Source organism: Dermacentor variabilis, chromosome 3 (genome assembly GCF_050947875.1).
Source record: "Dermacentor variabilis isolate Ectoservices chromosome 3, ASM5094787v1, whole genome shotgun sequence".
NCBI lineage: Eukaryota > Metazoa > Arthropoda > Arachnida > Ixodida > Ixodidae > Dermacentor > Dermacentor variabilis.
The window spans coordinates 26,364,446-26,389,652 of NC_134570.1; the positions used below are offsets into that span (position 1 = coordinate 26,364,446).

The window sequence follows — 25,207 nt, forward strand, 5'->3', positions numbered from 1 at the left end:
CATGTAGTATTTATTCACTTCGCGCAACAAAAGTATTATTTTCGTTTGATGCCGCAGTGCCCTAGCAGCGACGACAGTGGCCTCAAACTTACTGAAGCTGCGACCCAACTTTTCAGCCAGCCCCCTCTTCTCGGCAAACATTCGCATGGCAGATTCCTCGTTGGCGTTACATATTCTCCATGCACGTGCGCAGTAGCACTCAGAAGTTGCGGGGCGCCTTTTTCATTTCGGGGGGCTGTTCTCATCGCGACGATTGCATTCATGAGGCTGACGTAATGCGAAGCTTCTGCCACTGTCGGGCCTGAATTGCCCGTACTGTCGCTGTCCGTGTTGTCCTCATCACTGTAGCTAGTCGACATTTCGGCAACAACAGAGGCAACAATGTTCAAAAGTCGAACCTCGTAGACGACATCCCTTCACGGTTGCAGCAATGCTGCCGAGCAACTTCTTCGCATTCCAAATGCCACACACCGTAGTCAATAGCAGGTCCCTGTCACGTGCCAGCGCCGACTTCTTTGTGTCGCGTTTGATGGCACAAACGACGTCGAATTTTTCTTCTATGCAGAGCACCCGGCGTCTTTTTTTATCCAAGCTTCGACATGATGCAAGTCCTCGCTTGCACGACGTCACAACGCTCTCTGGCACGCCCCTGAAATGATGTTGATGTTGATGTGGCTTCACATGCAAGCGCGCAGGGCACTAGGAGGACGTTGTTCCGAACTCTGAGGCTTGTTGTTCTGCCGGGCTGCCTGATGCAGATGACACACTGCCGTGTTTGCGCGACGAAAAGTGGAAACACTACGTGTTAACCGATACGTACGCTGGTACGGTTTATGCGGATACAAAACACGTTATGTTCAATGGCTGCTGAATCGGGGATTGGACTTTACTATTTTTAAAACAGAACTACTGTTTAAGTGGGTACGGTTTAACGAGGGTTTACTGTACCGCTTTTTGAGAAGGCAAACTGCCTTCTTCAGGCACAGGCTCCTCAGATTCATGTACTGAGGGGCCTCCTGATCCGTCTTTTCGAGGATCTCCTGACTAGATTTGTGCGCGCCCAGCTGTTGTCAAGTCATGTCATTAATTGCTGGAAGTTGACTATGGGGCTGCAGAGGACCAGAAAGGTGATGAAGACATAGTCATTGGCAGCACAACCTACTCTGTGGTTGAGACACTGAGCTGCATTGAGAGAGAGCAGTTCTTCTCTGCTGTATGTCTGTACTTAACGGCAGCATGCGGCTACATTCGCCACAAATTCCCACTAGAAGACGTCGGTCTCAAGATGGCTGAAGTTGCTCAAGTACAAGCTCTGGAAACTGCTTCATTCAACAGCGTACGTCATTTTATTATGGTGTTCCATGCTATCCTACCCCAGCAGAGTGGAGAATCAAAATAAGAAGCAATTGACACACTTGTAGTCGAGTCTGCCAACTTGCAAGCATATCAAGTTCCAGCCAACATATTGATTGAGCCAAGGTGCGACGTGCAGTGGTCGCAATGAGGAAGCGTTCGAAGTGTCAATGGATCGCTCAGGTTCCACAGAATTTAAGTGGTTATGCTGGGTATTCTCTCCATTCCCTACAGCAATGCTGATTGTGAGAGAATATTCAGCACTGTGAGCAAAACTCGAACGTTTGTGAGTGAGTGAGAAAACACTCGAAAGTCTGCTGAAGGTCAAGGGGCATCACAGTGGTACTTGCTTTGAGCAAACCTACATGGAGAAGTTTCTGAAGCAAGCAAAGTCGGCAACAGCAAAATCATTGCAAAAATAAATTGTGCCCCAGTGGAGTTCTCGCTCTTTACTCTCCAAGACATGGATTTCACTTGTGGTTCTGAAAACGTGAGTAAACTTGTCGCAAAAGTTAAATCCCTTAAAAAAAGAAGTGCTGCCGTGCACCCCTCCCCCGCCGGGATAGTTTTAAGAATTTCCAAATCTTCAGGTTGGCAGGTATGCATAGTTTTGCATTAATATATATACCATCCCTAAGTGGGCAATCTATAAAATTGTCATGAAAATCGGCGATGATTATTTTTTTAAGAGGTGTCTAAAATGTTCCAGTTCTTGCTATTTTTGCAGTTTCGGCATTTTTGGGATTCTATAATGAAATAAATATGTGGTGTAGTTGCATACTTATTTTTTCAGTTTGTGAGAAACCTTTTCAGGATTTGTCAGAAATATTTTTCAGCTTCATTGACTTGGCTAAAATGGCCCCAAAAAAATGTGATTTCAGGGTCAGTTGAAGGTATTTGCACAAAAACCAAAGTTTGGCAATTTTTCAAGAAACATATTCTAGGTGACAAATTTACTTTCCCGTAGGCCAATAGTAAAAGTGGTGTAAATTGCCCCCCCCCCCCCAAAAAAAAAAATTTGGCAGGTGACAATGCGGTTATTTTAGAGTGATAGGCTTTTGAATTTGTAAAATCTGCAAGTCCTTAAATTGCTCTTTTGAAATAAAAATTTTTGAAGAAACCCCTGCTAGGTTTTGCAAAATGAAGGCTGATTCCTTCCTGCAGAGACATTTTTCCACCTCATATAAAAATTTGGTGGAAAATTAAAAATAGTTGGGACCACTCCCTAGTCTGTCCTTATCTGTAGACACCAGACTGCATTTTTGCTGTAGTGTTATGTTTGATCGTGCACAGTTGACAATGGAAGATACTCTAAAGATGTTCGAATTTGTGCAGGGTGACTGTTTGATTCAAGGACCAAGTTTAATAGGACAATATTCTATTCATAATTTTAAAGTTTCCTATAGTTTCTACACCCCTCGTTATTTCTAGTCAAATGCTGCTTGCTGTCATACCACACCATGCTGCCAGTTTTCCCATCCATTTTGTTGCTGGAACTGCACTCAGAGTTGCGTGGCACGCCGTCGCGGAAGGCTTGCCCGTTCTAAGCGTGCCCATTCCAGGTCCACTGGCTAGACATTAGCTGTGCCCATAGGTCTAGACTTGCCTATTCCAAGTCCATTGAATAGGATTTTAGTCATACCCATGTATGTTGGCTTAACCATTCTGAGTGTGCCCATTCTAGGTCCAATGGCTAGACTTCCAGTCTTGTGCAAAAGTTTAGGCTTGCCAGTTGTAAGCTTCTAAGTGACATATTGTATGGTTTCTATCTCTCAGAGCTGGACCAACTGACTGGAGTAGCAGCCATCCTGAGGTACCCGATGCCTGAGCTTGAGGACGAAGAGCTGAGCTCTGATGAAGAGTCCTGAAAGGAAGCTTCACCTCACATAGCATCTTCTAATTTATCTCGACGGCTGCAGTGTACATACAATGTGTATGATAAAGCAAAGGGCATGGACGTCACTAGTAGTTGTTACTGAATGTGCACACGGGGTGTCTTGTATCTCGAGTAAACACTGTTATAGAATATGCAAATAAGGCCTCGTGTTCTTTCTTGTCTGTGGAGGTTAAGAAAAGTGCATTTCACAAGGGACAGAAAAGTTCTGCACATGTATTTGTTGTAATGGCAGTCACAAAGCAAGGTTACAAATATGCATGCACACAGCAGATGTTGCTACAATGCCCCCAACATGATAGATTGCATATGTTGAAATATCACGTGAAATTGTGTGCTGGCATGACATGCTCTTCGCATCTTTGCGTGAGCCTTATATACCTTTTTTTATTTATCATATTTGCCACGAAGCTTATGGGGTAAAACAAATGTAATCAAATAAAAGCATGAAGCCTCGTATGACCTAAGTACTGTGAAAGGATTTTTAGATAGTGTCAAGGAAGCGCCTGCTTTCAATGGGACTTATACTTTGTTACATGTGATCACATTTACGCATACTTTTTTTTATGTAGGCACTGTTTGCTAGATCGGCACAATTTTTATGGGTCTTCTAGCATACATGTCATTTCACAAAGCCTTTGTGGCCAGTGCCATGCCAGACTTTCAACTGTAAAGAGCAAGCACTAGTAGAATTAGAAAGTGTCTAGCCAAGAGGTGCCCACATATGCTGACACTTCTTTAGCTTCACTTTACCGAAAATGTTTCGCTGTATTTTACTTGGCATGTATAACGTTGTCATCCATAAAAATAATTGTGCTTAGGATTGTACAGAAGCTAATCAACATCTTTACATATTCTCATGCTGAATCATTTGAAGTGAAAGTACTGTTTTCTACCACAGACTTTTCTTTGTCTTTCGTTATACCTATACGTAGTCCCTATTTCTCTGAAGCAACTTTTTTTAGTTCTCATAAAGTGTGAAAGTTACCCTTTAATTACCCATTAATCTATCTTTTTTGTCATATTAACAGTGGCATGGGAAAATGCCACATATATTCTGCTAAGTGTATTGCAGAAAAAATTAGCTATTATTGAACTGAACATAAAATATTGCACTAGGGTTAGCCCAATAAGGCTACTTGCAGTAAGCAATGAGTTAGTCGGTCAACTAATGAAATCAAATCACCTTTATTCGACATCCAGTTACAGATATCTAGAGTACAAGCTAAAAGCTTGAAGAGTCAGCTTGACGGGGCCCGTACGCTGTAAGATACAGATGCTAGCTGCATACTATTGATAAACCAATGATAAAAAATAAGATAAACAATGAATAGAATATAGAGCATAAACTTGCATGTATCACAACGCAGTCATTCAACAAAGGTACATTGCCCAGAAATGTCTGAGAAAACAGCAGTAGGAAACACTCAGCAATGTCATAAATAAGAGCTTAATTCCGAAAATCAATCACTCTTTCCTGCAAAGGGAAGCCAAGAGCGGAGGAGTGTCACTTGAGGACAAGGTTTGTGTTGAATGGATTGAATGCCAGAAGGATACTTGCATGTTGCAAACACAATGTTCAGGGGAGTTATTGCAATAGCAATTGTATGGACACTCCAGGTGCATTTTCTGCCGTCGCCGTGATGTTCCGCATAAAGTCGAGGGGCAATGACATCGCCTCCGCAAGCCGTACGCTCTATGTGCGAGTGGAAGCGTGCGAGGGTGAGCCGGCCATCGCGGCTCAATCTTGCGCACGAAAGGGAAAAAAGCGGTGTGGAACCACGCCGTCATACGTCGCGCGCAAGGCACTCTGGAGAGGGTGGGGAGGGCGCATTCTACTGCGGGCGACCGCGCGCCCGCCCTTACCGCTGTAACTTGAAAGTCACCTTCGACTGGTATAAGGTCCGCCGTAGGGGGAGGGGGGGGGGACCTGATTAAGATTCTCAATGTGCCGCGAGGATTCGACTAACAGATTGGCGGTCCGGGATTCTACCTCGTATCCGCTGTGCTGATGCTACAGCATTAGAGAATTCTGATCCTGGAGGGCGTGATCATGCCAGTAGGTGCCATGATTGGCTAACGCCAGCTCAAAATATATCATTGTACTGTTCTTGGCCCCACACTTCCAAACTTGTTTGCGTTTTTTTCCTTTATTTTTTGTTTGGGGAGGGAGTAAGGTTATAAACTATAGCTTACGTATCAGGCCATAAGAGCACGGCATGGCATTTTTAGATTTGTCATTCTGCTTTACTTAAATGAAAGTCCAGACACCCTAAACCTTAAATGAAATACTGGCAAGCGCTAGAGCGTCCCACATAATTTACTTAAGTGCTTGCTTCTACAAATTAGTTTCGGTTTCGTCGAGGTTCGGTTTCGACCCAGTGGTGAGGGTGCGTCATGACGTCATAACGCACTGTTCCTGTGATCGCTGCGGCTGCCGCACGCGAAGTACACTGAAAAGAAGCGCGCGCAGCACTCGAGAATTATTTTCGTGGCAACGACATCATACGTACCTAGCCGCATTGCTATACGACGAAAACAATATTTTTCTCAGTCATGACGTCACAATGAAGTGATGTGAGGCATATCGGGACACTTTTATTATAAAATTAAAATATTTTCTTTCCCAATCTTAGTTGCTTAGTATGATGCTTTCATGTGCGAGTATACGCGCGTACAACTTCGACAATATCTGTGTTAAGAGCCGCAGTAGCTGAGAAGCTGGGACGTTGGGCTGCTAAGCCCGAGGCTATTGGGGGGGAGGATAGGCAGGGAGAAGGGCGCGTTATATACATATATACGGAGATGGAATTATAAGTAAACTGCAGCTTTCGTCGCGTCTCCTGTTATTAAGCAACTGTTTATTGTTTACCTCTCTTCAGTTGCCCCAGCTTTCCATTTTATCTTCCTGACAGTCGCCATTGTGAAGCTGCTGCACCACTTCTGCAGCGGAGATCGGCAACGAAACGAGTGATGACGCAGCAAGAACAAGAAAAAGAAAAAGACATCCTTATCAGCGCTCGCACGTGCACTTTCACTTATAGCTGCAACGCTGAAGCAAGCACGATGACAGTCATGTCAGACATCTGCACTGTACGAAATTCTTACCAGGGCAAAGTGCGTGTCCGCTTCAAGCACATACGTGAGATTAGTGAGCGAGAAGTGTTCACTAGTACGTACCTGCAGTTGGAAGTATGTTCCGCAGCGGCCGCCATGGTCGTGAGTGCTGCTGGCCAACGCTTCAACTAGACTAGGCTTACTACGTTTACACAAAGAACACCCAAGAAAGCGGACGGAGGTGTAGTCGAGCAAATCGCATGCGGCGTGCGAAAGTTGCCTCGGTTTCGACTGTTGATAGGCATCAAGTTGCCTTCCCTTCTATTTTCATTCCCCTTTTTCCTTTATTACGAATTTGAGGCTGATCGAAAACTGAGCGCTCATTCGTAATTAATTCTACATTTGTACGAAAAAGGAAAATTTCCTCCGTGCTTTCCTCAGCTCTTACTAACGAAAACAGCGCTAGAACAGACTAGGATGGCCGCTTGTGCACCTCCTCCTTTCGCCCTCGTCTGTCTGTCTTAGCGTTTGTTTTGTCAAGTCTAAACGTTCACCAACTATAGCAAGCGATTCCCTTTTTCTTTCCTTCATATGGTTGTCATTAAACGTCGAGCCCTTTCGATCTCGCACCATAGCGGCTGTACTGGCTATCAAAGCTGAGCGCCCATGCAATGTGATTCCGAAAGCTCATGTTCAAAGAAGTGTCATAGACAGCTTAGGGGGAGGAGGAATAAACTCTTATTTCGCGTGGTTGCCGGCGTCCTCAGTTCAGGACCTCGGTAGATCTTGCTGTCGTCATCGCCCTGTGTACCAGCCGGAGCTGGTCCTCAGGGCGAGGTGGTCAGCTCTCTCCCCCGCTGCTCATAACAGGGATTAGAAAGTATACGTCTAGGGTTGGGATTACGCTGAAAGGCCCATTCCTTTTGCAATAGAGCGTGGCGGGCTCGTGAGGCCACGATGATACGTAGAGGGCATAGGGACTACATTGTGCTATATGAGTTGGTGCTCTTTCTGTCCATTTTTTATTTCTTCCAATTACTTTTTGTACCACAAACATCGAGAACTACATGCGCCAGCTAATCCAACATGCTGATTTGTTGTACTTCGCTAAAAGACCAATTTTGTATCTGTTTCTTTCTTAAATTTCAAATGAATAGTTATATTGCTGTAACTTTTTCTCATTCTACATATAGTTGATCGAGCTGTCGAGTTCGACAGCGCAGTACCTTCGAAGCAATCGGCGACGTGTAACTAGCTATTGTTCATTTACAAGATGCACATAGGCAAACAGCTTGTGTTTGTTTACTTCATCACAAAAGTACGACGAAGTATACAGCCACCGCTGAAATAAGAAATAAAGAAAAAAGAAGGAAAGCGCCCTCCCCTGATAGCGCCAACCTGATCCGCGACGGACGGACATCGCGAGTGGCGTCTGCTCACTTCACGTGTTGTTCACGTGCGAAGAGGCTGATTTTTACAACGCCCCTTGCGCGCAAGAACGTCTAATCAGCGGCATTCTACGCGTTTGGCTGCGCGTGTCAGCTGAAGGATACTACGTCCTTGAACGTAAAAAAATGTGATACGGTAAGCGGACAGAAGTTAAGGGTATGTAGACGTTGGGTTAGGAGGGGCCGACAGGACTTGTTCGTTCCGCTGGTTGAAAAGGGGAGGTCATCGTTGTTGCAGGTACTTAACCAAAATGTATACGCCACTGACCTCCACTAAATTTGGAGATCAGTGGGTACCGCCAGTGAGCTTCGATATCGGTTTCACAGAGCACGTGTCCACATCCAAGAGCAGGTGACATTTTTCTTAATTCCTGTTTGTTTCTTTGAAGGAACTCGTAAGAACTTGAAGAAATAAGAGGCGCAAGAGGCTTGATTTAGCAGTTTCTGTGTCATCCGACGGTTCCTTGAAACAAATAAAATGAGCAACCGAATTCGTTTCAATAAGCCATTTGCACGCGGTAGGCGGCGCCTCCGCAATGATGGCGGAGACACCGCATTTATTAGTTGCATCAGTCACGAAGAAGTTTCAAAGGGAATGCTTATAGGTATCTATCTATCCATGCGTCCGTCGGCGCACTTCGAGAATTATTGAAGTCAATAACATTAATTGAAATCCGCCCATGCGCAAGCCACTTGAATTCCTTCCACGAGCTCGCACATAGCAATCACTTAGACACGCGAATTTCAATGACGTCTTATATATCAATGGTATTTGATTGAACGAGGATCTACCTAAGTGCGTTATAATTCAATCGTTCGCAATGACGATGCAATGATGGTGAATGCGTTCAGGAAAACGTTCTCAGCTACGCAGTCATCTGCCTGGTAGCGGTTGAAAAGGGTGAGCAACTTAACGGGCAATATAGTACTGCGCCACTGTATGGCCACGTTTCTTTGTGCCCTCATTTCTACCACGTGCAACGCCTGCAGTCATGTTTGTTTCCCACGCGAGTTAGCACGTGCGAGTTATAAACGAACCAAAGAGTTTAAGCTTTGCCGTGCCGCAGAATGGAGAGAATTCATTGACATAGCATTGCCTCTGTGAAGGTAATCCTGCCTGAGTTGCTTGCCGGCGCAGCTCACGGCCGAGGCAGTAGGTGTGGAACTTTGTTCTAAACCGTTGGAGCCATGTAGCACATGCTTAAACTAAAATTCAGGCTACAAGCGGCATGACATGTAGTATAGCCAGAAACAAGTGCTCCCTGTTAGCTTTTCCAGTTGATTTATCTCAACCTGATTGCCGCAGCACCTCGGTTGCCATGCAGTTCTGCAACTGAATATAAGAGCATAGGTTGAATGCCCACGAGATCGTGGGCATTTGAGGGCATAATTGTAATGCAGAGCATCGTGTGCCTAAATTAAGGCGCACATAAAAAAAGGAGCCCCAGATGGTCATAGTTAATCCGGAGCCTTCCACAATATACGGCGTCCATATAAGCTCCATGTTAGCACATCTTTTTCAGCTATGTCTAACGCTGCCAGCTAAAGCCGCCACATATATAGGTAGTTGCTAAGAAATGTTGCAGAAAAGAAGTGTTTAGCGCGGCTTAGGGGATTTGAAGCCTTTTTCCGCGTCTACTTTTCTGACTTTTCTGCAACGGTCAGGTAGCAATAGCTTCATCCCTGCGTGTGCATCAATGCAACAACGTCAGCACTAGTTAGGTTGCTGCGAGCCCGAAGTTGTCATTATCGCCCTGAAGGAAGCGTTTGGTAGAACGATGTGCAGGGACTGAGAAGATGCGGCCGCTCAGCTCGTTTTGCAAAAGTGGAAGAGTAAGAATTCAAGCGAGACGACAGCTTGTACACAAACACAAAGCGCCATCGGCAATGGTGACATCACTGATCGTATAAGGGCGTGTCTACTAAGCGGCGCAAGTTCAGTACAGTTCGCTAGGCAGTCAGAGCTGCTGTTGGGGCTGGTTGCTTGTACATGTTGACTGATACACAGGCATCCTAGAACCATTCACTGTCGGAGGATACTACTTTGGTCTCAGCGTGTTGCCATACAGCAGCAAAGAGAGCTACAAGTGCTGTCATGAACTATTTGCGGAGCACTCGATTAGATTCGATCGAGACTTTAAAAGAGACACTAAAGACAAACACTTCATTAATTTAGACAGATAAAGTACAGTTTCAGAAATCCATTCTCGTAAGTTACGTGGTAATAGGTTCATTATTCGAAAATTAAAGACCAAACTTTCATTTTTGGAACTGCGGTCCGAAACCCCAGCGTTGTGACGTCGGTGGGACGTCACCGGTTTCAGAGTGCTTTTATTTATTTTGACCGTCGCAGTTCAGTAAATGCTCTTTAAAAATTTTAAATTTCATGCAACCTCTCTCTTGCAATAAAATGTGGCCGAACTTTACCAATAAAGAAGAACCGGGTTTGAACAGACGTCATCAAAATTCATGACATCATGGTAAACTGTCGCGCGAACTTGAGGTGGCGTCCCCACCCATCTTTCGTTCCAGTGCGTCTTTAATCCCCTCTCACGGCATTAGTGTCTTTCTTGGTATTGCAGTAGTTTTGCTAATATAGCTAAACTTTTTTTCTTCTTACTGTCCCTGTGTAAACTACTGTATGGTTGTTGTATTGACCCTTTTCGCGGAGATCCCGTCGATGCTGTCACGTTTGATCACGTGGTGACGCGTCCATTGCGTGCCTCAACTGCCTCTGGCGTCTGCGGTTACAATGGGTGTGTATGACACCGGTGCGGCTTAGCAAACATCTGTTTCAGGTAATATGGTAGACTGTGACTGGGTGGACAACACGAAGCTTTGGCCACAGCCCCAAAAAACATGCAACAACGTTTTGGAAGCTAATAAAGCTTTGTCCAAACGGCGCGAACAGCTTATATGGTGCTTGTTTTAAAAACGAGGCCAAGCTACTCCAAGCTATTCAAAGTTTGCGCTCGTGAATTGAATCAGGATTAGTATTTTTTGCTCTTCGTTCTTTATTTAGCAAATATGTTAAAGCAGCCGCTTGTCACTTTTCTGACTCATTAAAGTTCCTCGATGCGGTCACTATCTGATTATTTTCTGCCTAATTGCTCGCGGGTGTGCTCAGTTCCGATAGATTTGTTCTTTGCTGCGCGAAAGGCTTGAAACATAGCCATTTTGTACATTGTAAAACCTTGTAGCAAAGATGTATTATCGCTAGTAGCTCGCTTATTCTTGACCGTCACGAAACATTCAGCTTCGACTACTCATGCGCTATCTGTGTAGTCCGTCGTTTATTGCGCCTATATTTGATTTCATTTATTATACCCTCAAGGCCTGTGAAGGCTTTACAGAGGACAGTGGGTTACAGGTAATATCGGCAATTACACGAGAAAAGTAATGCTACATAAAAAGTACAATTTGAGAAATAATACGGTAGTAATACAATGAGTACGGAAAAGAAGAAGCTCTTACAAAAATACAAGATATACAGGTACATGAACCCGCACGCTAGTGCGTAATGTTGTCTAAGGTATCACGAAAGGAGGAATTATCGCTGATGGTAACAAGGTTTACGGGAAGGCGGTTCCACTCTAGTGAAGGTCGAGGTACGATTGACTGGGAAAATATATTTGTGCTGCAAGAATAATATAATAATATTTGGGGTTTCACGTGCCAAAACCACTTTCTGATTATGAGGCACGCCGTAGTGGAGGACTCCGGAAATTTTGACCACCTGGGGTTCTTTAACGTGCACCTAAATCTAAGTACACGGGTGTTTTCGCATTTCGCCCCCATCGAAATGCGGCCGCCGTGGCCGGGATTCGATCCCGCGACCTCGTGCTCAGCAGCCTAACACCATAGCCACTGAGCAACCACGGCGGGTGTGCTGCAAGAAGGAACTTGAACCTGGTAAGAATGATCGATGCGACGGAATACGTAGTGTGGCGTATGAATGAATACATCACGCAGTGTTGTATGGTGAATGATTTTGTGAAATAATAATAAATTGGAAACTTTACGTCGAGCTGCAAGAGATGAAGAGAAAGGCTAGTTTTCGTGGCTGTTAAACTGGCAGTTCTGTTATAATTCGAATGAATAAAACGAGCAGCGTTATCTTGAACTAATTCTTATGTGTTAATTATGTTATTTCGGTCTCAGACTGCTGTAGCATATTCTAATTTAGGGAGTATTAATGTTCTATAAATCATCAACTTCCAAGAGTTTGGAGCCTTAAAAAAAGTTTCGCCACATTATTAATGTGGGTTGCCTAGGCAAAGTTGAATGTAATATGAATTCCTAAGTACTTGTAAGAGCTCACCTGTTCTAAAGGAAGGTTATTTAATTAGTATACCTGAGAGGAGTTAGGTGTCCTAGATGCATGCATAGCGTTACACTTGTTAACATTTATTTCCATTAGCCATATACTGCACCAGTTTGATATTATATCTAGGCAGGATGTAAGGCGTTTAGTATCACAATCTGCAGTAATTTCTCTAAAGATAACTCAATTATCAGCGAATAGATGAATGCCAGAAGTAACTTGCGAAGGCAGGTCATTAATATAGATTAAGAACACAACAAGGGACCGAGGACCGATCCTTGGGGCACACCGGAAGCATCAGAGCACATCGGTGAATTGTAGCAGTTAACAGTAACGCATTGTGAGCGATTAACATGAAAACATGTTATATATATATATATATATATATATATATATATATATATATATATATATATATATATATATATATATATATTCAAGTCTGCGCCATTCATTTACTGACACATTGCGATTGACACTGACATTGACACTGACACATTGGCAACAGTGACCGTAAGATACCGTGTCAGTTGGGGTAGATACTGTGCGCGAAACGTACTATATGACAGGAAGCGGCGCTGCTCCATTTGCCATTGTTTAACGAGTGGTACCCACTCTTGCCGTCGTTCCAGGGCTGAAGCACTTCCGGGGCTGTATCCTCGAAGAAAGGCGTACGTTTCGAAGTGCCGGTAACACGTACGGACAATTGCAGCAACGGCCCGCGAGCTTGGCTACGCAGATTGATTCCATTCTTTAGTATGCCAGTCACTATATATTTTGCAGCCAACAACTGCACACCTCTTCAATCTACATAATTCAATCCGGCATGACTGGAGCACAGTGCGTTAGCGGAAACTCAGTTGCATTTGCGACAGCAGATCGCACAGAAGCAAGGTGGTAGCGGTGTTGGTTTCGTATTGGTGCGCTGTCGCTAAGGCGACGTGTGGCGCGCCGCCGAAACCGCCATCTAGTTGCTCTAGAGCAAATTATTTCTCGAAAAGGGCCAATACACCCATCCTTTCTTCCTGTCCTCATCTTTCATCATGCTTTCTTTTTATCCCGTTTGCTCCTTCCCCTGTGCAGAGTAGCAGGCCAGACTAGTAGCTGTCCATAACTCAGGTTGACCTATATGCCGTTCCCATAATAAATTATTCTCTTCCTTGAAACGCGCTGCTGCAATCACAAGATAGACGCAGTAGAAAGAGCTGTGACTGTGCCTTTGGTCCCCGTCTACGTGGTTCTTTGTTCTGCATCTTTCTCGGAACTCCAGCAGATAATTTCCATAAACAGTATAGACAAGACCGGCGAGACTCCAGATATTTCTTCATTTCACGTGACGCAAGACGTCACGCAAGCACAAGGCCGGTGCGCTTTGATCCATGACGTCATGCTACCTTGCCCGACTGCCACATAATCTAATCGGGACGCTCCCGAGTAAGCCACGGCGATTTTTACGTTACTGCTTTCGTCACTCGGGCTTTGCAATGGAATTTTTGTTTCACGTAGCTTGATGTCATAAAGCAGAGTGCACAGGCCAGCTATCTAGGAGGCGCTGGTTTAACCAGTGGGTAAGACACTCGGCTTCTGAGCGTAGGGTTGTATATAGGTGCGAAACTCCCTACCGTCAACATTTTTCCTTTCGAATTTATTCAGTTTTTTATACATTAATTTCTTTGTTTCGATTACCGAGGCGAAGTTAGAACGCAGGCGAGAGCTTGCGCGGAAAGGAACGTGCGGATAAGATAGGCTTCCGAGAGTGAGGGCAACGTGGCCTCGCCAGCCTCGCGGCGATGTCCTGTCCCCTCGCTCAACACTTGGCGCATCAGCGCGGCAGCAGGTGTGCCCTTTCGCCCGCTCTGCTGCGTCGAGGCGTGTACGGGACGTGGCTCGCAGCCAATGGGAATTTAGGTCATCAATTCGATACTTTCGCATCAAAAAAGTGGCTCGCGTGGTTTTATACGTCGCCGTCATTATTCGCGTACAATCGATTTTGCGTAGACGTCACACGAAACCGACAATAGAGTGGTTCCCACGTCGGTGTTGGAGCCCGGCAGTGTCAAATGGTGCTTGCTCAAGAGAAAGAAATGACAACGGAAAACCGAGAAGCTGACCACGCGGGTCACGGTTGGCTATTCTGCCCTGAGTGAAAGGGGACCAACTGTCCTGACAGCGCCTCGTGAGCCGTAGCTGCAGGGGATCCACTCTCCATGGTTCTGATTATTAGCCATTTTATTAGTTTCTTTTTTTTCTCTCTGAATTTTGCCCAGTGGCACAAGTTATTCAGTATACACATACAGACCGGCTTCCGCAGTATACGTCAGCAGGACTTGGTGGTAGGGGCTTGTAGCCAGGGATGTAGTCAGGCGTAGTCCGGTGAAGTCCGGTGGTCTCCTGGAATGAAAGCGCACTGTTTTCAGGAGGTGACTGGACATGGCTTAAACCTTTGCACGCCCACAAGATATATTTCATGGTAGTTGTTGATCAATACGGGCAGGTATCTCCGTATGGTCTATTGAGATATTGTGGCCAAGCATATAAGTGACTGGTGTGGTAAGTGCCACCCCTTCACGGAGAGAGAGAGAGAGAGAGAGGATATATATATATATATAAATATATATATATATATATATATATATATATATATATATATATATATATATATATATATATATCCTCTCTTATTACCGGTCCCAACCAGTACAGGTAAGCTGTAGCGTAGGAGACCTAGGAACAGGGCGCTATCGAGTTGAAGCATTGCACTCACAGACGCACGCCATGACTTTCCTGGGTGGACATGGTTGTGTGACATAATGGACACTCCAAAAGTTGAACAGCGTGGTGTCTTGAGGTTAGTCACCATGTGGCTGCCGTGTACGGTGAACATTGCATTTCATTGGCCACTGTGAAGTGTTGGAGCAAACGGTTCAAAGAAGGACGTGAAAGTTACAAAGACGATCCTAGACCGGGCCAAAGCCACCGTGCAATCACCCCCAACACAATCCGAAAGGCTGCTTAGGTAAGAACGGAGGATAAGCATCGATGAATTGGCAGGGCGTGTGAACATCAGTCACGGTTCGGGTCACACCAAAATCCATGAATATCTCGGTTATCGGCTCTTGTGTGCGCAATGAATTCCCAACACTTTGAACTACCGCCAGAGGAAGGAGAGGTTCGGCGCTGTTTAGACTCGTCCCATCCGGCATCACAGTGAAGGTGACGACTTTTCGTCTGCAGTTGTGACCGGGGACAAATCATGGTGTCGCTACTACGAGCCTGAAACACAACGGCTAATCATACAGTGGAAACATTTAAATTCACCACCCCCAAGAAAAGCAAAGGCTGTCATTTGTGCCGGAAAGGCGCTGTTGACTTCTTTTTCGATTGTCAGGGGCCATTGTCAATCGAATTTGCTAAACTTGGGGAGGCTATCAATCATTTCCGATATTGTGAAAGTCGGATCGGTTGTGTGTCGCAATCAAGAACAAACGACGTGGAAAATTAAGGAATGAGGTCATCTTGTTCCACGACAATGCCCGTCCCCACGTCGCTAACGTGGTTAATACAAAACTGGCAAACTTCAAGTGTGAAACGCTGCAACATCCGTCATACAGCCCATACCAGTCGCCTTGCGACTTCCACATTTTGGAGCGTTTCAAAAAACACCTCAAGGGAACCAGATTCGTATCGGACGATCACGTGAAAGAGTCAGCTACAGACTTTTGCAAGCAGCAACCTAAGAGTTTTATGAGAGGGGAGTCACGCGACTCGTTAGTCAGTGGGACAAATGTCTAAATGCTCGTGGAGACTACTTTTAAATAAAGTACCCGTTTGTCATATATTCGCATTGGCTCACTTTCATTTGACTCGCCCTTGTATATTTTGCAGAACTGCTGCTTTTTATATGCGCTCCCTGTTGCGACTATAATTTCGGAGCAATTACTGAAAATACACGACCGGTGACAGCTGCTCTTGTGCAATACATTCTAACAAAGTACAGCGTCATTGAGATTTTTCTCAGGTCGTTGCAATGCAGAAAAATGTAAACAAGGTTCTTCAATGACAGGGAGAAAGAGAGAGATGCAAATGAGAGAAATAATAATAATAATATTTGAGGTTTTACGTGCCAAAACCACTTTCTGATTATGAGGCACGCCGTAGTGGAGGACTCCGGAAATTTTGACCACCTGGGGTTCTTTAACGTGCACCTAAATCTAAGCACACAGGTGTTTTCGCATTTCGCCCCCATCGAAATGCGGCCGCCGTGGCAAATGAGAGAAAGGCAGGGATGCTAACAAAGTTTTAATGAAATATTTGTCCTCAACTTGTTCATTTCTTGGCCTTTACATTTTTCATATCAGTGGCATGCACTGGTTTGCTGATTTCAAACTGATATAGTTCTAAAGTTCGTGTGATATTTGCTTTACTTAATAAATATACATAAAACATGGAATCATTGATATCAGTTATTTCGGACACAAGTTTTGAGATATACGAGTATATTCTTTTGTGCAAAAATACATATTGTTACGCGAAGGACGAGTCAATAAGACGAACAACTATTTACAGGTTATATTTACAACAACGGTTGCAGCGCTGACTGATTAGATTCACAGCGCGAGCCCAGTTCGTTCTTCCACTTCTTTTCTGGAGTGATGGCGCCCACGCGCCTCGTTTAAACAAACATATAGCACACGCGTGTAGCAATATTTTACTTGTCTTAACATCGCGCAGCGTTCAAGAATTCGTTTGCAGCATCTTTGGCAATGGCAACGCAGTTATTATTAATGTTTAATGTATTTGATCGCTCGAAAAATTATATAAGGAAGAGGCCAAGCTGAAAGGTGAGCCCCCCCACCCCCGAACGAAATTTCTGGCTACGCCACTGCTGCTGTTCTATGCTGAGAGCCTACTATGAAACTAGTCAGAGTGCGCTGATGAATTAGGGTTAGTTTGCCTGGCTTCGTTGCATCTAACACAGCCAAACAAGGCTGTTCTGTCCTGTCGGACGGGCTTTATGCAGTACAGTGTAACCACGAGAACGATCCTACATTGTAGATTGTATCCAGGTAAATCCATCTCGTCACGTAAGCGTAGGAATGAAAAAGAAAATGCGCGCTGTTTGTGGATGTCGTTGAACTCGAAGACGTGCGCTGTTGTGGCAGCCGGTCGGGATCATAAACGGGTAACGCGCTAGGAGCTCCCCCAGCAATCGCAAGCAGGACGCCCCTATGCACACACAAACACGCAACTTGCCCACGCATCGCTATAGCGGACTGAATGGTTGCTTGTTTGCTCGCGCGGATATACTGGCCGGACCTTTCCACGCTGGTGTCTCGGGTAATGTCGTGCAGCCCCTGTGACACCATCGCGCCCGCGTCCCCGGCAGCTCTTATCTGGGGTGGCCTCATGCAGCGATGCAGCTGTTATGCCTGTCGCGCGCGAATCTCGCCATTGTCCCATCGAGCGGGCACGCGTCACCTTTATCTTGGATCCGGCAACACGCCCAGAAATTGGCGCAAAGATGGTGGCCGCGATTCACTTTTTCACTGTTTCTGCAGGCCGCTCTCTTGTGATAATTAAATTGTGACATGTAACGTTTAAACTCGCATGAATGGTTGGAAATGGTTAAAATTGGTTGACCCCCTTAACCGCATGTTGCTTTTAAATGAAACTAGAAACTTATAGACTTCGAGTGTTTGACACTTAGAAAAGCGTCTAGGTAGCAGATATGTGGATATAGACGGGAATTCCTCACAGAACAATCCTATATGGAATCCTCGAAGGGAGCATTCTCGGCTTCTTTTTTTCGTAATATATATTTAAATGATATCATACACATCGACACTGAGCCAAAATATGTTATGCATGCGGAGGATACGACATTACGATTTTCAGATCCAACTGCCTCAGAGTTAATCACCAGAGTTAACACCACAATTGTGCGGCTTCATATATGGCCACAGTATAAGGCATTGTATATTAACACGAGTAAAACCAAAGCTGTTCTCTATCGTCTTAAAAACAAAATTTTGTGCATCAATGACGCGATCATGCTTGATGATGAAAAAAATAAAGATAGTAAGCGCTTTTAAAACATTTGGTGTCTTCTTCACCGAAAACATGACGTGGGGTTTACTTAGTGAGCACATAACGAAGAGATTAGCTAGTATCATTGGTTTAACTTACGCAAACAAGAACTTGTTACCCACTAATGTGAAACTTCTTTTGTATAATGCGTTGTTTTATCCGCATGTAAATTACTGCCTAAGTGACACTGTGGTATAAAGTTTATAAACAGGGATAAGGTGCCTCAGAAAGGCTGGCCAACGTTTTGATAGGAGGACCTATCTTCGTCAAAGATTCTGTCTGAGTGACATCTATATGCGGATAAAATAATGCGTTATACCAAGAATGTTTCACTTTAGTGGGTAACATATGGAGGAACACATCACTGGCAAGTTCAAAGAAACCTCATGTACTTCAGAAGAAAAGTTAAGAAATGCATACAATGTGGCATATGAACACCCTTCAGCATCACTGTTCGAGAAAGTCCGTATAATAAAGGTATTTATATATTTACAATTACTGCCTAATGTAACAGTGTCGAATGTAAGTAAACGATAATGTATCTTATCTTAAAGAAATAACACTTCTCCGTAAAAGAGAAATCATACGCACAAGAAACTCTGAGACGTGGCACCATATACTCTCGCAGAGAAACATATGGTGCAGAAATTATAAAGCGCACTTCAACTAAACTACTAAGTTTATGCCTCTATAATAACCTAAACCCTGTTCAAATGGCAAGAAAAAAAAAGAGATACGATGTTTCGCCTTGAGCATTACTTAAAGCCTCAAACCTAGGTTTTCATTATTTCTTGTTCTTACTGTATTTATATAGTGATTCTACATTTATTGGCGCCTCCTTTACAGCTGACTGTGGTCTACGCTTTATTCACGGATTTCTTACACTGCTCTGTTTATACGAATCTGTGCCCTTTATATTTCCATGTGCCAAGAGCAACATTATGTACTAGAGTGCTGTCACTTCTTATTGCTCTCTGTGGGTGTGCGGGTGTGCGTGTGTGTTTTCAGCTTTGTTTATGCGTGTTTTGCTCACGCTGATGCTGCAAATGAAAGAAGCAAAATGGACTTTCGTTAGGGGAGCAGAGAGCTAGTCAAGCATGCCCTAGCTTTTTCTCTCTACCTGCCCCATCAAACCCAATGGTATTTAAACTTACTATCATTATTATAAAGTGCTGCCTCCACCCGGCAATACTTTATGATAGTATATATTAGGACCCACCGTGGTAGCCCAGTGGCTATGATTTTGCGCTGCTGCGCACGCGACCGCGGCATCAAATCCCGGCCGCAGCGGTTGCGCTTAGATGCGGGCGAAATGCAAAAGCACTCGCGTACTTAGATTTAGATGCACGGTAAACAACCCCAGGTGGGTCAAAATTAATTTGGAGTCCCCCACTACTGCGTGCCTCATAAGCGTATGATGGCTTTGGCAAAAAAGTAAAACCCCAGAATTTAACTAAAACCTCTGGAGGGAGGAAAAACACGCGCATGACGATGACTGGGCTGATCGTATTTTAGGACCCATAGAATAAGGATATAAATATGAGCCATAAGAGGCGCGTTGTACAGCGTTTCATGTTGAATTCAAACGCCAGCGGTTGCAAGGAAAACTAGCGCTGGCCTGGAGGTGCTGTACTGCTGGTTGAGTGTGCGAATAACATATGTTGACACTTTCCGCTTGGTAAAAATAAAAATAAAGAAATAGCGCGTCATCTCCAACGATACCAGATGCGTGCTCGTGTCAGCATTTGCTTCTGAGCAATGCGTCCAGCCGGGCTCACCTTCCAAGCTCTGTCCATGGCCGTGCCGCTTTAAAATGAGCGAATGCGCGCGTACGTTCAACAGTGCCGGTGCCAGTTCAGAGCTGCACCAGGCTGCACACTTGTGCCTCAAAGCGAGCGGTGAATCTGCAGACGCGAAATCACAGCATGTGCTATCGGAAACTGTATCCTCCATTCACTGGGAATTGCGGTACGGCGCTGCTGTTCGTTTGTTTTCATAGCCATAAACACCCTCGCGAGCAGGGTACAACATATTGGGCGAGGGCAGGGGGTGGCAGTCATATAACACAAGTATTTCAATACACAAGGAGCGTAAATACAACGCGGAGGACACGGTGTTCGCCGTGAGTCAATATGGCTTTGATTGTAGACTTATTGAACATTCTGCACAATGCTGGCTGCATTCACATTGTTGTTTTAGCCCGTTAGCATTCTTGGGGTAGTCCATCGACCTTTCGGCGGCTAATTATCTATGTATGTTTGCATCTTGTCATGGCTTGGCATGTGCCACTCGGTATGTGCTCGTCATTACAGAACCTCTTTGGTGCCAAGTTGGGTCACTAGGACTGCGCCAATAGGTGTGCGCCACTGTACAATGACAAAAAAAATATCCTCTAAATTTATCCGATGTTGAGTAGAATCAAACCCACGTACGTCACACGTTTTCCTCAAGGACAGCAATCCGGCGATTCATCAGGCTGCGCCACAAATGCCCGGGCATGCGCCGCTATTCAGTGAACCTCTCGCCAACTTGGTTCATGGTGTATGTGACTCTGGGTGCGCGGCACGCGAGGGTACGATTCTCAGCGTTCACACGCATCGGTGCGCCACCCTTTTCCTCTCGGAGGCTACGCGCGGACTTCATGGCAGCGCCACTAGATGGCGCATAGTGTTTAGAAAGAAGCCCAAAAGAGGAGCCCGGCGGCCTCATGCGCGTTTCTCAGCGGTCGCGCGCAATGGCGCGCCATGCATTTCGGAGGCCATGGGAAGGCTTCGCGGCGACGTCGCTAGTTGGCGTCAAGAGTTCCTAATTAAGGAAACGCAAAAGAAAAGTCCCGCCGTAGTAGCCGCCTCATACATAACTCGTTTCGACAGTGGCAATACGTTGTGTCGCTATATTGACTCAATGTTAAATCATCATCGTTGACAGTCATTGTGCGATGGGTTCTGCAGTTTATTTTTATTATGCCATAAGCCAGCCCCTCCTCGAAATATATATAAAAACGCAATAAAAACTTGCATGAGAAGCTGCGATGCGTGAGAAAACGAAACTAAAGTAATCTTGGTTACATAAGATAAGTAAAACTGAAACGCTTTTGACGTGCGTAGTAGCAATCCTGCACAACGTTCCTTAATTCCGCCATCGTAAAACCGATAACGATGCTTGCGAGGTGTATTTCGTACTTGAAGGAAACAGCACTAAAACGGCAGGATGGAAGCTACCGAGAGGCTCTCTGCTGCCTCCGGCGCGGCCTAGACCCAGGTCAACAATTCGCAGGATATTTATTAAAGTTTTCACAAGCGCACACGTAAGCAAGTGGTTGCTTCGCAGAACTCACGTCCCTGTGCGGTATCATTTACAAAATGAGTATACGAAATTCCCTCTGTGGAAATCTGCCAAGTGGAGCAGGTCTTACGCAACAAGAATAATTGTAAATGTAGCCGAGCTGGACAAAATGAGCCTCCCCGGACTCACCAACCGAGAGAAAAAAAAATCATCTGCAGCTGACAAAAATGGGCGCTCGGACCTTATTTCCAACCACCCATTTCGTTTTCGCTTCCTTTTTTATTACTGGTATAGTGCCTAGTAGCCAATCCTGCTGATAATGGTGGATGTCTGAGTTCAAGCACAATTGCGAAGAAATTTCACTTTGGCTAAATTGGGTCTAAATGAGCGGTGTATACAAGGGCGAATCAGAAAGTCTTTGCCCCTATTCCTTTCTTTAGCCAAATTACGGCTGTAAATGCGAAGTGAACATACCCATTCCCAGCGGTGGACCTTTGTTGGACCGGCCCGACCGTATCTTCCGGTAGTTCCGCGTCACACCGCTGCTGTCAGTTCAAGAGGGCGATTGTACTTCACACGTCCACAGCGTACGAGCAACGAAGTGTGATTCGTTTTCTATAGAGCAAGGGAAGAACGTCCATCGATAATCACAGGAGAGAGAGAGAGAGAAAGAGCGGGAGAGACAGGAAAGGCAGGCAGGTTAACCAAAGGCGAGCTTCCGGTAGTTTCAGGCGAGTTTCCTCCAGCCATGTGCGATCCTGCACTGGGGTGGGGGATATAGGGGTTGTAAAGGCGACAAAGAGCGAGAGGACAAGAAAGGAACAAGAAAAAAAGCAAAAAGAAGAAAAAGAAAGGGAAAGGAAACTGTTAATAGAAAAGGCTTTCCGATCACTGGCGTTCACACAGGCCGGATGATCTCAAGAAGCGCAGTAGCGCTTGCACGGTCTTCTGATGCGATGTTAAGTCGCGCCGATGTTTCAGAATTCTTTCTTCCGACAGAAGCTGGCCGTCCAACTGGTTCAGCATGACGGAAAGCGATTGTCTCTGCACACTGTACTGCGGGCACTGGCAAAGAACATGACAAATCGTTTACGCGTCGTCACAATTGCCACACGCTGCGGTGTCGGCGATCGCTATGGGGAACGCGTAAGCATTGGTAAACGCGACGCCCAACCATAGCCTATAGACAAAAGGGTCGCGACTCTTCGGGGAAGTCTGGGCGGAAGTCGGAGGCTTAAGGTTGGATCCAGGGTGTATAAACAAGCGTGCATAATTGCGGTTCATTCTATTCTGATGTAGTGCATTCGCGTGCAAGTAGGCCAGCATCCTTGCAGCATCTGTCCTATAGACAGCGGGATCGATAGGCGCTTGTCTTCTGCATGAGCTGAACGAGCAGCTTGATTGGCACGTTCATTGCCGATGATACCACAGTGACTTGGTAGCTACTGAAAAATAATTTCATGTCCTTTCTCAGTCAAGTGGTGTATGGCTTCTTTGATTTCGAATACCAACTGTTCGTGCGGACCGCGCCGTAGGGCTGACAAGAAACACTGTAGTGCTGTCTTCGAGTCGCAGAAAATTCAACGAAAATTCAACGTTTGTGTATTGGTTCGTCAATAATAAAGTAGTGTGACTCGAAGTGCTACGAGTTCTGCTACCTTTGACGTTGTCAAGTGAGATGTTTTCAACTTGATAGTGGTGGCTTCTGCTAAAATGACGACAGCTGTGGTAGAGCTCTTCGGCAGGACGGAGCCGTCAATATATATGTGGATGTAATACTGGTACTTCTCATTTAATAGGAGTTAGGTAAGCTGCTTAAGACACGGCGTCGACATATTTGATTTTTTTTCCGGAAGCCAGGTATATATTGTTAGCATGATCTTTGGTTGAATGAGGCACCAAGGAGGAGTCGAAGGTCTCGCGGCAGGTGTGGAGCAAGATGGTGTAGCCTCACGATGTGCGGATACCGTTCGGCAAAACGAGGCACGTGGTCTATCCTCAGGTAGAGAGGCTAGATAGTCGCAAGGAGTGCGGGCGAGGTGCTTTACGTGCACTCTTAGTGTTTCAACTGTGATGTGGGTCTTGAGGTGGTCTCTAGCGATTGCAATAGTTGCCGCCGTTGACGCACTTTGAGCAAGACCTAGACAAATCCTAGGCGCCCCAACCTGAACGCTTTGAATGGTACGTAGGCTTGTTTTACATACGTTAGTCAATACTGGCAAGCTGTACCGCAGAAGGCCGACAAAAAGTACCCTATATAGTTGCAGCATATCGCTTGTGGACATTCCCCAGGTCTTTCCAGCGAAGAAATTGAGAAGGGGACAGATGCCTGTCAACCGCTTCTTGTACAATGCGTGGGGACCCCATAATATATCTCTGTCAATTATGGCATCCAAGAATCCAAGGCCGTACAAATGGTATCATCCACCCATTGATTAATACACTGTAGTGCGTCATGGGCTTACACGTAAATGCCATCAGTGCACATTTACCCGATGAAATCTCTCTGCCTTGGTTGCAGAGGTAGAGTGTAGACTGAGTGGCAGCTTTTTGGAGCCTTGCGCGAACCTGTAAGCGTGTCACTCAGGACGCCCAAACGCATATGCCGTCCGCGCACATGGGTAACTAAACTGTGTTTGGGAGGTGATCAAGGAGACCAATCAGCGTGAGGTTAAATAGCGCAGGGCTCAGCATGCCGCCCTGGAGTACGCCACAGTAGATGTAACGTATGAGAATGTGGCCGTCCTCGATGTTCACAAAGAAAGATCACATAGAGAGATATCTATGTATCCATCTAAACATCCGACCACCGAGGCCTGCCTCTTCGAGAGCGGTGAGGATGGCTTCATGCGTAATGTTGTCGTACGCCCTTTTGGCGTCAAGGAACAAAGAAGCGCAGAGATGTTTACATTCCTTTTGGCGCTGAACGTAGATAACCAGGTCGACGGCGCTGTCAACCGATGAGCGGCCACGTCGGAAGCCTGCCATGGCATCTGGGTAGATGTTGTGGTATTCCAAGTACCACTCCAGGCGTCTGAGGATCATCCTGTCCATGACTTTGCCCACACAGCTCGCGAATGCAATCGGGCGATACGATGAAAGCTCCAACGAAGACTTGCCAGGCTTCAGCAACTGAACTACGCGACTGGTCTTGCAGCTTGGGAGACGTCTGCCAGTTAGCCATGATTCATTACACATTTAAAGCCGAAAACTCCTCGCTCGTTCACCCAGATGACACAGAGCCCTGTAATAAATTCCGTCAGGTCCTGGTGAAGACGTATGGCTGCACTAAGCTAGTGGCGCCTTGAGTTTAAGGATGGAAAATGGTAGGTCCATGCGGGGGTCACGTGGTGGCGGGAGTCTGATAGATCGTTATAAGTTGTTTGAAGCTGTGAGTTGCCCGGATAATCTGGTACAGAGGTCTTCTGCGACATCAATATCTAGTCGTTGTTGGAAGATGGCCAGAGCCTTGAAAGGAGACCCCTGCACAGATGGTGTCCTGAGCCCTCGCACCGTCCTCCATAAACGCGATAGGGGCTTACGATGGTGTAGCGATTAACAGAAAGCGGTCTAGTGTTGTGACTCCAGTTTATCTTACCGGGGCTGGATCTTCTTTTGTAGGCGTCTAGCAGTCTCGTCCATTGACTTCGTGCGTCGGTATCTACGTTCGGCACGTCGCCGGATTGCTCGAAGTCACTCTATGTCAAATTCAGTGAATTTCGAAGATCACATTAGAATACACGTATTTTCTTTCACTGT

At 45.5% G+C, this 25,207-nt stretch overlaps 1 protein-coding gene across 2 annotated transcripts in view; it reads left to right on the forward strand.

Moving 5' to 3' along the window:
* The window catches only part of pelo (pelota mRNA surveillance and ribosome rescue factor), a 28,138-nt gene extending 24,828 nt beyond the window's left edge, over positions 1 to 3,310 (forward strand). For both annotated transcript variants that reach the window (XM_075684587.1, XM_075684586.1), the window contains one exon: positions 3,130 to 3,310. Coding sequence is in view for 1 of the 2 variants with exons in the window: in XM_075684586.1 (XP_075540701.1) it covers positions 3,130 to 3,221 (92 nt within the window). In the remaining variant the exon portion in view is untranslated. The remainder of the gene's footprint in view (positions 1 to 3,129) is intronic.
* Positions 3,311 to 25,207: the final 21,897 nt, after the last annotated feature.